Here is a 14,906-nt window from a genome sequence, read left to right as displayed (position 1 = left end):
GGTGTTTACACCCATGTAATCCGATTTTGCAAGTTGCGCTGCGTTTTGCAAACGGATTGTTCTTAACTTGACATACACTCTGCAATCAGTTGGCATAAACAGGCTGAGATTTTGATGCGGTGCAGAACAGCAGCAAATTTGCTGTGAATTCGCACCGCATCTAGTGTGAACTAGCCCTAAGGTTGCATGCACACCGACTTAAAACTTGCTGCTACTACAGGAGTTTCGTGTTTTCCCTGTAGAAGCAGCTCAAGGTTATCCTTTGTGTCCATGCACATTAGGACGATTACAGGCATAGTTTAAGCTCAACGTTTAGAGGCAGGAAAAAACCCTTCTGGTTTGCGTGCGGCTCCATGCACACTAGGCTTAAAGAAAAAAAAAAGAAAAGACAGTTCCCTTGGTAGAAAGAAAATGCGTTTTTGTACATAGTTTAGATAAGTTTTGGAGCGTTTTGCGTTTTTTTCTGTCAGAAAGCTCCAATCAGAAACGAAAACTAGAAGGGTTTTTTTTCTGCCTCTAAACGTTGAGCTTAAAATATGACTGTAATTGTGCATGGACACCACATAGGATAACTCTGGGCTGCTTCTACAGGCAAAACACAAGACTCCTATAGTAGCAGCGATTTTTAGGCATGGAGCCTTTCTGAATGGAGTTTTCTGGCAGAAAAAACTATGTACAAAAAATACATTTATTTCTGCTAAGGGAACTGTCTTTTTTTAAGCCCAGTGCGCATGGAGCCTTACTGAGAGGCCTCCTTCCCTGCTTTTTCCATTTTCTCAAAGATGGGGAGAATTAAAACTACCCATGCAGTCCTTCTCTACCCTTAATTTGAATTTTGACAACAGAAGCATCTCTGTTTTTTGCCAATGAATGGTTATACAAAGTTGACCATATGTCTAGGCGGCTTAAGCGAAAGTTCTCATCTCCCCCTCCCTGCAATCTTTTGGGACACTTCACAGGTCCCAAAAGATTGCCCGTCCACTCCGGACGTACAGCGCGATCTCACGCATGGGCAGTGCACACCTGCCTGTGAAGCCCCAATCTGTCACAGCCGGTGCTCACATTAGAGATGCCGGCGCCACGGGGAGAAGAGGGAGAGATCCGAGGGTCCCACTGGCAGGGGACCGTGGGACAGGTGAGTGTGTAATTATTAAAAGTTATCAGCTACACTTTTTGTAGCTGCTCATTTTTAAGAAACACAAAAACTGTTAGAACTCCGCTTTAACAGTGACTGCATTTCATAGGATGTGGTCACTATTCGGCCCACAAAGCTTGACTGAAAAATCAAAAAAGAGCAAGGGTGTGCTCAGAGGGCCATCAATGGCCCGAATTTTGGCTGATTCAAGATATGCTGGTGGTAGCAACGTAAGGCTTAAGTGCTTCAAGAGAGCAGACTGAAGCTTTCCAAAAAAATTGTAAATGCTTGCTGAATTCTAAATAAGGATGAAATAATGCCCACATCACTCCAATGCAAGTCTTTTCGATAAATCAGGGTGTGAGCATGCATGATACGAAAACTATGTACACACCTTCCACTTGAGGAATTTCAGAGTCGGTCAACAGATTTCCCTGAGATGAAGCCCTAAACAAGCGTGCACGAGTTATACTGGGCTTCTGTACTGGACTATGTGAAGGTGGTTGAGGAACTGTTTGTATAATATCATCATCTGTGACTGACGTCAGAGGTAGCTTGGGTTTCTGGAAAATCAAAAAATAAAACCTTTATAAAAATCCTACGTACATAGTCAAATGTATCATTTTACTATATACAGCGGGTAAAATAAGTATTGAACACGTCACATTTTTCTAGGTAAATATAATTTCTAAATGTGCTACTGACATAAAATTTTTACCACAAGTCAGTAACAACCCATGCAATCCATACATTCAAAAGAAACCAAAATAAGTTCAGAAATTAAGTAGTGTAATAAAATGGAATGGAAATCCAAGACACCAGCTGGAATCTAACAGTAATTTGAAAGCAACACTGCCCCTTGTCAGTAGAAATTAATATCAGCTAGTTGAGTTTCAACTTATGGCCTATAAAAAGGTGTCTCATTACCAAGGTGTCACACAAGAAACATCTCATGATGGGTAAAAGCAAAGAGCTCTCTCAAGACCTTTGCAGCCTTATTGTTACAAAACATACTGATCGCATTGGTTACAGAAGGATTTCTAAGCTTCTGAATATTCCAGTGAGCACTCTTAGGGCCATAATCTGGAAGTGGAAAGAACATTTTTTAACCATAAACTGGTCATGACCAGATGCTCCTCCTAAGATTTCTGACAGAGGATCAAAATAATTATCAGAAGAGTTGTCCAAGAGCCAAGGACCACTTGAGCTTCAGAAATACATGGAATTAGCAGGTACAATTGTTTCAAAGAAAACAAGTAATGCACTCACCGCCATGGCCTGTATGCACACTCACCACGTAAGACTCCATTGCAGAAGAAAAAGCATGTTGAAGTTTGTTTCAAGTTTGGTGCACAACATTTAAACAAGCCTGTGAAATACAGGGAGAGTATAGTCTGGTCAGATGAGACCAGAATTGATTTCTTTGAATGCCATAATACATACCATGTTTGGAGGTCAAATGGCACTGCACATCACCTGAAAACACCATATCAACAGTGAAGTTTGGAGGTGGAAACATCATGGTGTGGGGCTGTTTTTTAGCATACGGTACTGGCAAACTTAATTTCATTGAAGTAAGGATGAATGGAAAAATGTACCAAGACATTCTTGATAAATATCTGCTACCATCTACCAGGATGATGAAGATGAAACGAGGGTGGACATTTCAGCAAGACAATGATCCCAATCACATAGCCAAGAAAACTCAATTGGTTTCAAAGAAATAAAAAAAGCTGCTGGAATGGCCAAGCCAATCACCTGACTTGAATCCAATAGAAAATCTATGGAAAGAACTAAAGATCAGAGTTCATAGAAGAGGCCCACGGAACCTTCAAGATTTAAAGACTGTGTGGAAGAATGGGCCAAAAATCACACCTGAGCAATGCATGCAACTAGTTTCTCTATACAGGAGGCGTAAGTTAGCGTGTTCAATACTTTTCCCCTGTGTCATTCCATTTTATTACACATAACCTTATTTCTGAACTTATGTGTTTTGGTTTTGTATGGATTGCATGGGTTGTTACCGACATGTATGGAACATTTTTTAGAAATATATTTACCTAGAAAAATGGTGACATGTTCAATACATTTTATCTGCTGTATAAACTGGGATAAACAAGATTACCAATTCACAAGAAAATTTGTGCCATTAACTAGGCTTTTTTGCAAGTATTTTTAAAGAAATAATTTAGATCATCCACTTATCATTGCTGCATTTCCAAAACTCTGACTGTCTCAAGAATATGTATAATAACAGGTACATAGCTATAAGAATATGTATAATAACAGGTACATAGCTATACATTTAAAATCTATGTAGACCCCTTTGGTCTGCTAAATATACCACTGAAAGTGTTTTGTCTGTTTTATAAGTGCATAAAATACATGTCGATTTTTCCAGAAATCCTGAGAGCCAATAACTTTCTGTGCTCCCTGCTAGTGCACTAGGAGATGAGGAGAGGAGGAGGAGATGAGCAGGCCTGTGTTCTTTGTAGTGCATCAGAAATCAAGGTTGACAGCGTTTTTTTTTTTGCAAATCAGAAGCAATAATACACTGTGCTGTCATGTCAGGGGGTGGTTTCCATGGAAATTAGGCATACCTACATGTTTTAAAATGGTTTCATAAAATAAATGTTCATCGAGCGGACATGGCTGATGCCGGTTATATCTAATTTTTTTTTTTTTTTTTTTTTAGATAATTTCTGATACAGTATCCTATGGTCACATTTTTTGTTTAAATCCAAAGTAGTCCATGAAAACATCAAAAAGAGGGTTTGACTCTGGATTTATAGGGCCTGTTTTAGTATGCTATAAACATGGGGGAATAACACTTTCATTGATATGACCATCAACAGAGGAGGATAAGGGTTTACACTTTCACAGCCATGTCCAGCAACACAGGGGAGGGATAGGGGGTTACCTAAAAGGAGAAGTTCTGCTTTTTCTCCTGCTTTCCCCACCTCAACCACTTTTGGATGTTGTTCTTTTTATTTCTGAGAGCGGATACCTATTTTTTGCAGATACCCGCTCCCACTTCCGCTCAGCTCGACTAGGTGAGCTGAGTGAAAGTTCAGCCCCCCCACGCCCAACCTCCTGTGGGATAACACATACAGGCTCATTCAGAAAACCCAGTGTGACTCCAGAAGAATGCGCAATGGCAAGCCAGCTGTGAGATCAGCAGTCAACATCTCTGATGAAGTCGCGCCCGGTGACGCAACGACTCAGATGCTCTGGCTCTGCTCACGTTGCTCTGGCTCTGCTCACGTTGCTCTGGCTCTGCTCATGTTGCATACATGTCATCATGCTGGGAAAGAGGTCCATCCAGAGGAGCTCTTACAGAGCGAGTTAGTGGTATTATATGGCTATGTGGCACATCTAGGTTTGTGGGTAGGATTTTAATTAAGGAAAATAAAGCTTTTAAATTTTATGGGTACCACTTAGATCGGGTCTTTTTTGTTTTCTACTGAAATACGAGGAAATAAGGTGTTTAGTGTACTAGACGGAGAGCTGATTAAAGAGTTATATACAAGTAATGTCCTCTGGCTCTGAGGGCATCTGACCTCTTGATGTATAAGAGATCTCATCTTCTGGTGAGTAGTTCTGTTGCATGGTGTGTGGAGGTAGAGGTGCACAGGGAGGATTGCAAACTTTGGAAGAAGATATCTTATCGGAAATTAGATATGTCCAATTTTGTTTTTGTTACACATTATGGTAAATGTTTTTATTTTTACACATTTATTGGTTTATTGATGTCTTTGGCATAAGGGCACAGTATATCTGATAATATTTTTTTGTAGAGCGCTGCACTTATAATCTTTATGTATTTACATGTTCAAACAATGTATTCAGTAAAGAATTGATAAGTAAAGAAAATTTGTGTGCTATTATTTTAAGCAGATTATTTGTATATTACTGTGTACTAGTTAAAAATCAGGCCAGATATTAGAAGCCATTGACTTATAAATCCATGTAAATCTCGAATTCTAAAACTAAAGGTTAAACTTTTTGTTGTTTTGTTTTGGACAGAGATGAGACAGAATGGAACACCCATTAGGTTGTTATTGTGGTCTGTGCGAGGGAGAGGGAGATTCACCCTCTCTCTCTCTTTGTTCCGTTTACCATTATCACTGAAAAATGAAAGTAAAAGAAAATCCAAAATGTTGTGTTGTCCCCAGAAGTTTTAGGGGGAAATCTTCCAATGGAGACACTAGTTCTGGGGACTTGGGGAGCCCCAAGAGAGCACTTAATTTGCAAGGATTTCCTCTAACTTCCTGTTTTGGCTTTGGGACAGGAAGTGAAGGGAAATCTCCCAAATGGGACAAAAATTAAAAAAAAAATTATATATAACCCTCCCTTACTCTATCCAAATGAAAAACAAAGTTTTGACAATAGTTCTACTTAAGGGGCACATTGGTGCAGCTTTGAAATCGTGCTACTTCAGTGCAATTTCAAAGATGCACATCAGTGCGATTTGCACTGCCAAATTCATTGCGGCTTGCGACTTCATACAACAAAAGTCTATGCAAGTCGCAATGAAATCAGCAAAAAGTAATGCAGGAACCTTTTTCTGAGTCGCTGCAATTTCCGACAATGGTGTAACATTTGTCATGCGATTCGGAACGGTCAAATCGTACCAGTGTGAACAGGGGCTTAAAAACCTTTTTTTGCAACTGTATACAAACTGGAGAGGAAGAATAATTTTCTGACTGACATTGAAAAAAATGTTAGCTGAAATGTGGAGGTTAATAGAATGCCAACATTTTAAATGCCTCTGATTTGTATAAGAAACACTACGATTCATCATATAAAAAAGAGAATTAAAAAAAAAAAAAACTGTGGAATAAAAGCAATAACTCTGCTAATTGTTATATTATGCCTTGGTACAGCAGCAACCTGTTTATTGTCTGGCTCAATGACATGGCAAAGAAAGTACTCATCAACTCACACGTGGCAAGGGACTCAAACGTGTTCCAGACACAGGTCTTGAGTCAGAAGAATCAAAGTTGGAGGCATGTAAGCTAGAGGGGGGAATAAAAAAAAGCATTGTGAGTGAAAACAAAAATAGGTAGGACAAGATAACATGACAGACAATCTAAAGGCTTTGAAATAGCTTCATTGCTAGATTAAAGAATCTACACAACATATGATGACACCAATGAACCATCTCAATATACTTCTGTTTATCAACCACTAATAGATTTTAGTTTTGTAAATTTCCTATGTCTTATCTCTTGTATAATGCAGTGGCAAGATCTGTGCTAGAGTTCTCAATCCTTGGTCCTATTTGGTCTTTTACATTTTTATGTAATTTGTACTAAAGAGAATGAGACAAGGAGATTGCCAGGAAAAGAGCCACAAATTGTGCCAGTTATATATCACCACTGAATTCCACAACAGCTCTGTTATTTTGCTACAGCGCTGATACCCCAAGCTACTGTGCCCTCACTGCCACCTGAAAAGACTAAGCAGTAGGGGGTTGGCCTATAATGTTCTGGGATGCCCAAAATCCACTAGAACAAGCCTCCAAATGCACCCCTCTTTCTGCTAATTAGAGCACATACACGCCTAATTGCACATATTTATTCATGCCTGCAACCACTACCACCTCACTTATTGCAATCATTGCTGAAGATGAGGAGGCGCTGCTGCTGGCTGTGTTTGTCAGGGCCTTATTTGAAGCAGCAGAAGGTACGCAATCAGGTTGCTGTCTTTATGTTCTGCCTTTACCAGCTACGGCTTTTAGTACCACTTGCATACTTGGAAAACATACAGGACTCTGATGGCATGGTTGGATCTGAATCGATGACCCCAGGGCTGCCAGGTAGAAGTGCCAACCACCAAGCCACTGCGTTGCCCATGCAAAATATGGTTATACCCCTGTACCAACATTTCTTGTAGCACAAGGACACACACTACATAAATACAGCAATATAAACTATCATACCATCTACACATAAAGCCATGGAAGAAGTATGACATTTTGATACAGGATAGACACCACCCCAAAATGCCTAAGTACAATATGACCTGCAAAATGGATTTAGGGTTGCAAATGTAAAATTTGTTGCAACACTCCACACTTAGTGAAGTGAAGCAAGACAAGACATTCCTGAGTTTCTACCCATGTGCAAGAAAACTATGAAGAGGGAACCACCGTGGTACAAGATAGATACCCCCAGAGCTTATAACTCATGCTGCAGTAGAATGTAAAAAAAACCCTGGCCCTAAACTTAAGGTCCTGGCCAGAGTCCAGGCATAAGAGAGTCCCATGTAAACATAATGTGGCTCTACATACAAAACTGGTAGAACAAAAATGGTTACCACAAATCAGGCCAAAGATGCAAAGTACAATATAAAATCTTATATAAAACACAATATATAATCATTAAAATATTATTAGATATTGGATAGATTGATTGGATAGATTGATAGCAGAGGGAGCCATTGGCTCCCGCTGCTGTCAATCAAATCCAGTGACAGGGGAGCAGGATCAAGTCCCTCTGTCTGCGTCAATGGACGCAGACAGCGGGACTCATGAGCGTGCCCACACGTGTGCTCCCATGGGGTGCCTGATGAAGAGGAGGAGCCAGGAGCACAGCCCAGGCACCCCAGAAGGAAGATCGAGGATTTTAAAACAGAGCAGGTAAGTATAACATGTTTGTTATTTTGCAAAAAAAGAACCTTACAAATCACTTTAAACAATTGCAATTTTTTAAGTCAATGTTTGTTTTTAATCCTTTCTTGCATCTAAATGTTGCTGCTCACCTGCAACCTCTTTTCAGCAAATTTCTTTCCACATGCACTCCACTGATGGCTGCATTGCATTTTTTAGGGTGGCAATAGTGGACCATGCCTGTGAAATGTGTGATGAACTGGCCACTTGTCTCCATTGAATGCCAGTGTGACAGTGTGACAATGAAGGGGCACAATTAGGAAACAGGGACAGAGCAGTGACCCACGATTTGTTTAGTGTGCCTTTTGATCCCTATGGGGAGTAGTGTGGGTGATGCTGCATCCACTACATCCACATGACTATGCTACGGGGCAGGGTAAAATGCGTTTGGGCTGTGGCCTGGCGGGAGCCTAGACTGAGGTTGTCTCTCTCACATACCACCATAGGACGCCATGGATGTGCAGCACCAGGGATCTTTCCTCTCTTCCTTCCAGGGAGAGAGCAGTGTCACCCTATAACATGCTACAAATATGTATTTTAAAGCAGTTTATGGCACCGCCCCGCTGCGTTGCAGTGTTAATGAGGCACATAGAAAACAATTGTTTTCTTTGTGTCCCAATGGTGACTTGCATTTATCCAGTGTGGGAAAGTGCCAATCACCACACTCTGCGTAAACAGGACTGGGAAATGACATATGAAATTAGAATAATTTAGAATAAATTAGATTAAAACTGGCGATCCTGCCAGAAACACACTTCCAGTCATAGGGTGACAATGCTAATCCTCTGAACTGTATCCATAGAGGTACAGCATTGTCACGCTAGTATAGAACTACACAACAAACCCTCTGCTTTTCTCTATAGTATAGGGGATAGGCTGAGCTGAGCAGGACTGATAAGACTGCGTAGGGTAGAATCCAGGGCAGAAGCCACAGAACACAGTTTAGCATTGGATTTCAAGAAGAAAAGCAAAAACTTTTTATTTTTATTTATTTTTTTTTTTAACACTTGTCAAAAGATATAAAACGAAACACTTTCCATTCACAGGAACAAGGCTTGGGAGCAAGCCTGCTCGAGTGCCCCCATGGCAAGAGGCCTGCTATTAGGGGTACTCAGTAGGGGAAAGGGGGGGGGTTCCAGTACCACCGGCAGGGGACCCAAAAAGAAGAGGATCAGGGCTGCTCTATGTAAAACCATTTCACAGAGCAGGCAAGTATGACAGGTTTGATATTAAATTAAACAAAAAAAAAAAAAAGAAGACAAGCTTTAGAATAGCTTTACCAGGAAAAGGGGAGCAAATAAGAAAAGTAAATTGTTAGGATTTACGTATAGCATATTTTAACCATAAACTATACAGTTTATCTTTTCAAAAAGTATTTAAACATAAATAATGCATTGTTTCATTTTAGCCTCTTTTAAAATAAAAGACGACTGACTCTCTTACATGGGAAAACAAGAGCATGCGTGAATTTAAGTAATACCACAAATTACTCAACTGAAACCATATGCTTTTGTGAAATAACAGATCTCTAAGATGCTTTCTGTGGTTGGCATAAGCTTTCTGCATTTGCTCTTTCTGGATAGAGCATAAAATCATTTTTGATATTTCCAAAAGTTAACTGAATAATTAATACGATGTCTGCAAATAAATGTTAAATAACTGCATAGCGTTCCAGCTGTAAAAGTACAGGGCCATGGGTCACCAACACATACAGTATATACAGAATTAAAACAAAGCTCACACACCATGCTAATCCTTGTGTTCCAAAAAAGTAATTTTAGTCAACATCCAATGAGATTTCAACAATTACAGTCACAGTTTAAATAAAGTTCCTTATCCTTAACAAGAGTCTATTACAGGATCCCCTCACTCTGGCAGATGTTGTCAAAGAAATAGCCCTTTATTTTAAGTTAAATGCAGATCTGGACTGTAACCCAGCCAGCTACTTGTTTGGGAAGTTTATAAGCCTTTTATACTGGGCATCCTCACTAAGCATGGCACCAGACTAAAACGTGAGAAGGAAGCCAAAATTAATCAAATCTTAGATGACTTCTGACATCTGTAACATAGAGGCTAAACAAAACACCTGCATCACATCGGAACTTGTCTTGCTCAACAATCACCCTGTGTAGCATGCCCTGTGTGGTGACGTAGCGCATGTCGGACATTGCTGGGATAAGTCCGTGCAGTCTCTGAGGTTACATTGTGCCTCACCGCATGTGTGGCATACTTGAATGATACAGTAGGCTAAGCCAGTGAGTCGTATTGGTGACAACACTACAAGGCGCCTCTGTTTTCGGCACGTCACGCATGCGTGATAGGATCAAGTTGGCCATCTTTGGAGTTGGAAACCTATCCATATAAAAGAGGACATTGAGAGAACGCCACATAGAGCCTCTGAAGCAGCCGGGACTCCCGGAAAAACTGGTCAGGCTATTCTTCACCAGTCCACTGGCTGCCTCTCCCCTTCCCTCTTCTTCTACAAGAGGATTAATTCAAACAAGCCATCTTTTCAGATTTATGGAACATTTTAGTTATAGAAAGCAACTCTCTCTCCCTACAAGGATACAGAGTATTTCCTTGTCATTATTTTTAATAAAAAGACTTTGAAAAACAACAAGAGATATATTCACCTATGAGGGGACTTTATGTACATAACAAGTGATTTATGCACCTATGATGGGGGAAATGCCCATTTAAAGTGATGTTGCATCATGCACCAACAGAGTATATACTTATGTTTACCACATTACAAGAGGACAAAGATTGCATTGGATTCTTTTACAAGGACTGTGTTTAAGGGACATTCACATGCATACAATTGTGGAGGTTCAAGTGAAACCACAAGCCCTCAGCAAGGACAGCATCATTCATCTGTGGCATGTGGCTGTTTTTGACCTCATAGAGGCATACATACTAGCAATCAGCAGTATATTGATTTCAAAGGAATGAGACTGTGCCTTTCGAGGACAAGTCTATGTGAGGGAGACGGAGACATCACTTGGTCATTACACCAGCATATATATATTCATGTCTCTTCTGGACCACAGTTTGTCACTGCAATCCCTTTCCATGACTCGAGTTTATGCGTATTTGAACCTCATCCATCATACAAATTATTTTGTCTTGGTGCTCACTAGTTCTTTTTCATCCACAGGAGTAAACTCTATATCCAGATCTCAGATATGTTCCCTTTTGGAAAACACTCCAGCTATGGGACTCACAACATCACATATTAAAATATTTCCTTTTTCTTTTATATATTTTTGGACATATTGTTTTCCATTTTGAGGATTCACATTTCCTTACCATTTGGGACTTTGGGAAGAGCCAGTGGCAGGCGTTAAAGTTTTTATATGTTAATGTTTGTGCGTTTGTGATTTTGTGTATTTTTAATTAGTATGCAATTAAAGATTTTTGCACTCACACATGTGATTTTTGATCAATCGCATCATTATACATCATATATCAATATGCCCATTTAGGTTCATTTGAATTGTTCCCTACAAGTAATGTTTAGGAGAGGGTTGAGCTTCAATCCATTTAGTGTGTTGCAAGCCCTGTATACCCACAAGACTAAAGATGCTCTTAGACAATGTTGCAAATTCTTCTATGCCAATAGAGACGAATGTGGCCAGCTATTAGCCAATGTCATAAGAGACCAAGCCTCTTCTCATATATCCTCTTCATTAAGGTTCTCCAAGGGACTAAAAACTGGATTTTTGTAATTACCGTAAAATCCTTTTCTCTGAATTTCAGCGACAGACGCAGCTCCATATCTTCTTAGACCATTGGTTATGCTCCTCCAATCAGGAACAGGCACTAGGCAGGAAAAAGCTTTACCACGCCTATGGGGGCTGCCCCTGCAGGCATAACCCCACACACTCTGCTACAGCATATAGTTTCGTTGAAAGCAGTGTTTTGAAGACAAAAAAAAAACCCACACACTCAAAAGCAGAGGGGTGGGTGCTGCATCTGTCGATGAACTTCAGAGAAAAGGATTTTATGGCAAGTACAAAAATCCAGTTTTCTTTATCATTCATCGACAGACGCAGCTCCATATCTTCTTAGACCATTAGGATGTCCCAAAGCAGTATATTTATGAGGGGTGGGAAGACAATGCAAAGAAGAACGTAACTCCCCAAAGGCTAAAGCGTAGCCAACCAGGTAATATGGAGCTCAACCAGGAACAACTGGACCTCCCCTAGCAAAACATACACCCTCAAAAGAGAACAAAAAAAGATTCTCTTTAAAAACAGTAGCCTGAAAAACCTTGCGACCAAAAGAGGCATCCGAAGATGCCAACACATCAACTTTGTAGAATTTCGTGAACGTATGCACAGACGACCAAGTTGCCACTTTGCAAACTTGCATCACTGACGCCTGATAGCGAAAATCCCAAGAGGCACTCAGCGCTCTAGTAGAATGTGCCTTCACTGGGAAAGGAGGAACCTGACCCTTCAGCGAATAAGCTTGAACAACCGTCTGCCCGATCCACCTGGAAATGGTCGCAGCAGACGCAGCCAATCCCTTACGAGGTTCCTCAGTAAGGACAAAAAGAGCATCAGATTCTCTGAAAGACTCAGTAACCACCAGGTAAACCCAGATCGCCCAAACCACATCCAAAGAATGCAAAGCAATTTCCTTAGGATGCTTGGGCTTGGGACAGAGTGAAGGCAGCACAATGTCATTTATTTAAATGAAAATTAGAAACCACCTTAGAAAGAAAAGTATAATTTGGGCGGAATACCACTTTATCTCTGTTGACCACCAGATAAGGTGAAAGGCAGGACAATGCCACCAATTCAGACACTCTGCAGGCAGAAGTGATAGCCACCAAAAGGCAAACTTCTGAGACAATGAAAGCAGAAGAATCTTCCAAATGTTCTCAAAAAGGAGGCTTTTGAAGAACAGAATACCAGATTTATATCCCAAGGAGGTAGCGGGGACAGCCTCGGAGGAGCCATATGGCGCACTCCCTGAATGAAGGTACGAATCAAGGTATGCTTAGCTAACGGGCGTTGAAAATATATCGCCAAGGCCGACACTTGGCCTTTGATGGTGCCCAAAGCCAACCGCTGTTCAACCCCTTTCTGCAGAAAGGCCAAAACCCTGGCAACCGAAAACAAGCAAGAGTGCACCTCCAGCGTTTCGCACCATGAAATGTATGATTTCCACGTACGATGATAAATCTTCCTAAAAGTGGGCTTCCTAGCCTTCAAGAGCGTAAGAATCAGAGTCAGAAAACCCCCTATCCCTAAACACCTGGCTTTTAACAACCATGCCGTTAAAGCCAGCGACTGTAAAGCAGGATGGAAGATCGGACCTTGAGACAGCAGATCTTCTCTGAGAGGAAGTCTCCAAGGAGCATCCGCGACTAGGTCTGCGTACCAAGACCGTCAAGGCCAGTCTGGAGCCACCAGAATGATCGGAATCCCTTCCACCTCTGCGTAGAAGCCTCTGCAAACATTTCAGCGGAGGAAAGGCATAAATCAGCCGATACTGACCCCAAGGAGCCACCAGAGCGTCCGTGGTGTCAGCAAGAGGATCTCGAGATCTGGCTACAAACCTCTGCACCTTCTTGCTAAGACGAGAAGCAAACAGATCAACCTCCGGTGTCCCCTACCTGACACACAGGAGATTGAAACACCTCTGGGTGTAGGGACCACTCCCCTTGATCCAACACCTGACGACTCATGTAAACTGCTTGTCAGTTCTCCACACCTGGGATGTGCACAGCAGAGGGTTGGGACAAACTGTTCCGCCCAGGCCAAAATTTCAGCCAACTCACAGGCCGCCAAGACACTCTTGGTGCCCCGGTGGTAATTGATGTAAGCCACAGCCGTAGCATTGTCCGATTGAATCCGAACCGGACAATCTTGCAGACGAGTTTTCCAGTGGCTCAGACAAAGCTTTATTGCTCTGAGCTCCAAAACATTTAATCGGTAGTTAGACTCTGCTACTGTGCAGGTTCCCTGGGAACAGAACTAGTACCTCGCCCCAGCCCCACAGACTGGCGTCCGTGGTTACCACCATCCAAAACAACAGGAGGAAGGTCTTGCCCTGGCATAGTGCTGGAGAGTGATGCCACCATACCAGAGTAGATCTTGTGTTGTGGCTCAACCGAATCAAAGTCTCTAAAGACTTTGGATCCTTGTTCCATTTGACTAGAAACTCTCTTTGCAAAGGTCTGGTATGGAAATGAGCAAACGGAACCGCCTCAAAGATTGATACCACCAGACCCAAGGCCTGCATGCAAGTTTGCGGAGAGGACAGATTGTTTGCCAACAACAACCGGATCGCCCCCTGCAACTTCTGCAGCTTGTCCGGGGGAAGAAAGACCCTCACCGAGGCTGAATCCAGAGTCAGGCCCAGATAAGCCATTCTCAAGGAAGGCATCAGGGCAGATTTCTTGAAATTGATGGTCCACCTGAACTCCTGCAGGGAGCCGACTGTGAATGTCAGGTCGCCCATTAGGGCTGAATGAGAGTCTGCTCTCAATAGGAGATCGTCCACATACCCCAATACCGCAATCCCCATTGGTGCAACAATGCCAACATCGAGGCCAGTTCTTTGGTAAATACCCTGGGAGCGGAGGCGCGACCAAAGGGTAATGCCATAAATTGATAATGTTCTTCTGCTACGGCAAAGCGTAGAAACTGCTGATGACCAGCGTTGATTGGGATGTGTAGATATGCATGGGATGTGTAGATATGCGTCCTTGATATCTATGGAGGCCAAAAAGTCTCCCTGATGTAGTGATGCCACTACCATTCGAATGGATTCCATGCGAAACCTCTGTACCCACACGAAAGCAGTTCAGAGCCTTGAGGTTCAGAATTGGATGCACTTTGCTCTCTTTTCTGGGCACAGTAAACAGGTTTGAATAAAACCCTTGAAAGCGTTCCTGAGAGGGAACTGGTACATTCACCCCTTACGCCTCCCGTAGATCGCTTAACCCGGTCTGGAGAGAGGCGCAGGTTGGACGGGAAGAATCTCTCCAACAGATGAGACCGGAATTCGACCTTGTACCCTGATCAGATCAGTTTATGAACCCATTTGCCCTGAATCAAGGAAGTCCAAGTTTCCGGAAAGAAG

The 14,906-nt window shown here is 41.9% G+C and overlaps 1 protein-coding gene across 1 annotated transcript in view; it reads right to left on the bottom strand.

Annotated features, from left to right (window-relative positions):
* ARMC2 (armadillo repeat containing 2) overlaps positions 1-14,906 on the bottom strand; it is a 189,688-nt gene that overhangs the window by 159,076 nt on the left and 15,706 nt on the right. Inside the window, exons 2-3 of the mRNA XM_082250903.1 lie at positions 6,081-6,153; positions 1,530-1,698 (exon numbers count right to left, since the gene is read on the bottom strand). Coding sequence (XP_082107029.1) covers positions 1,530-1,698; positions 6,081-6,153 — 242 coding nt within the window. The remainder of the gene's footprint in view (positions 1-1,529; positions 1,699-6,080; positions 6,154-14,906) is intronic.

The sequence above is a fragment of the Pelophylax lessonae genome (assembly GCF_965119305.1).
Source record: "Pelophylax lessonae genome assembly, chromosome: 3".
In the NCBI taxonomy this organism is placed as follows: Eukaryota; Metazoa; Chordata; class Amphibia; order Anura; family Ranidae; genus Pelophylax; species Pelophylax lessonae.
The sequence above is the reverse complement of the archived record's forward strand: the minus strand, read 5'-3'. Positions and strand labels throughout refer to the sequence as shown.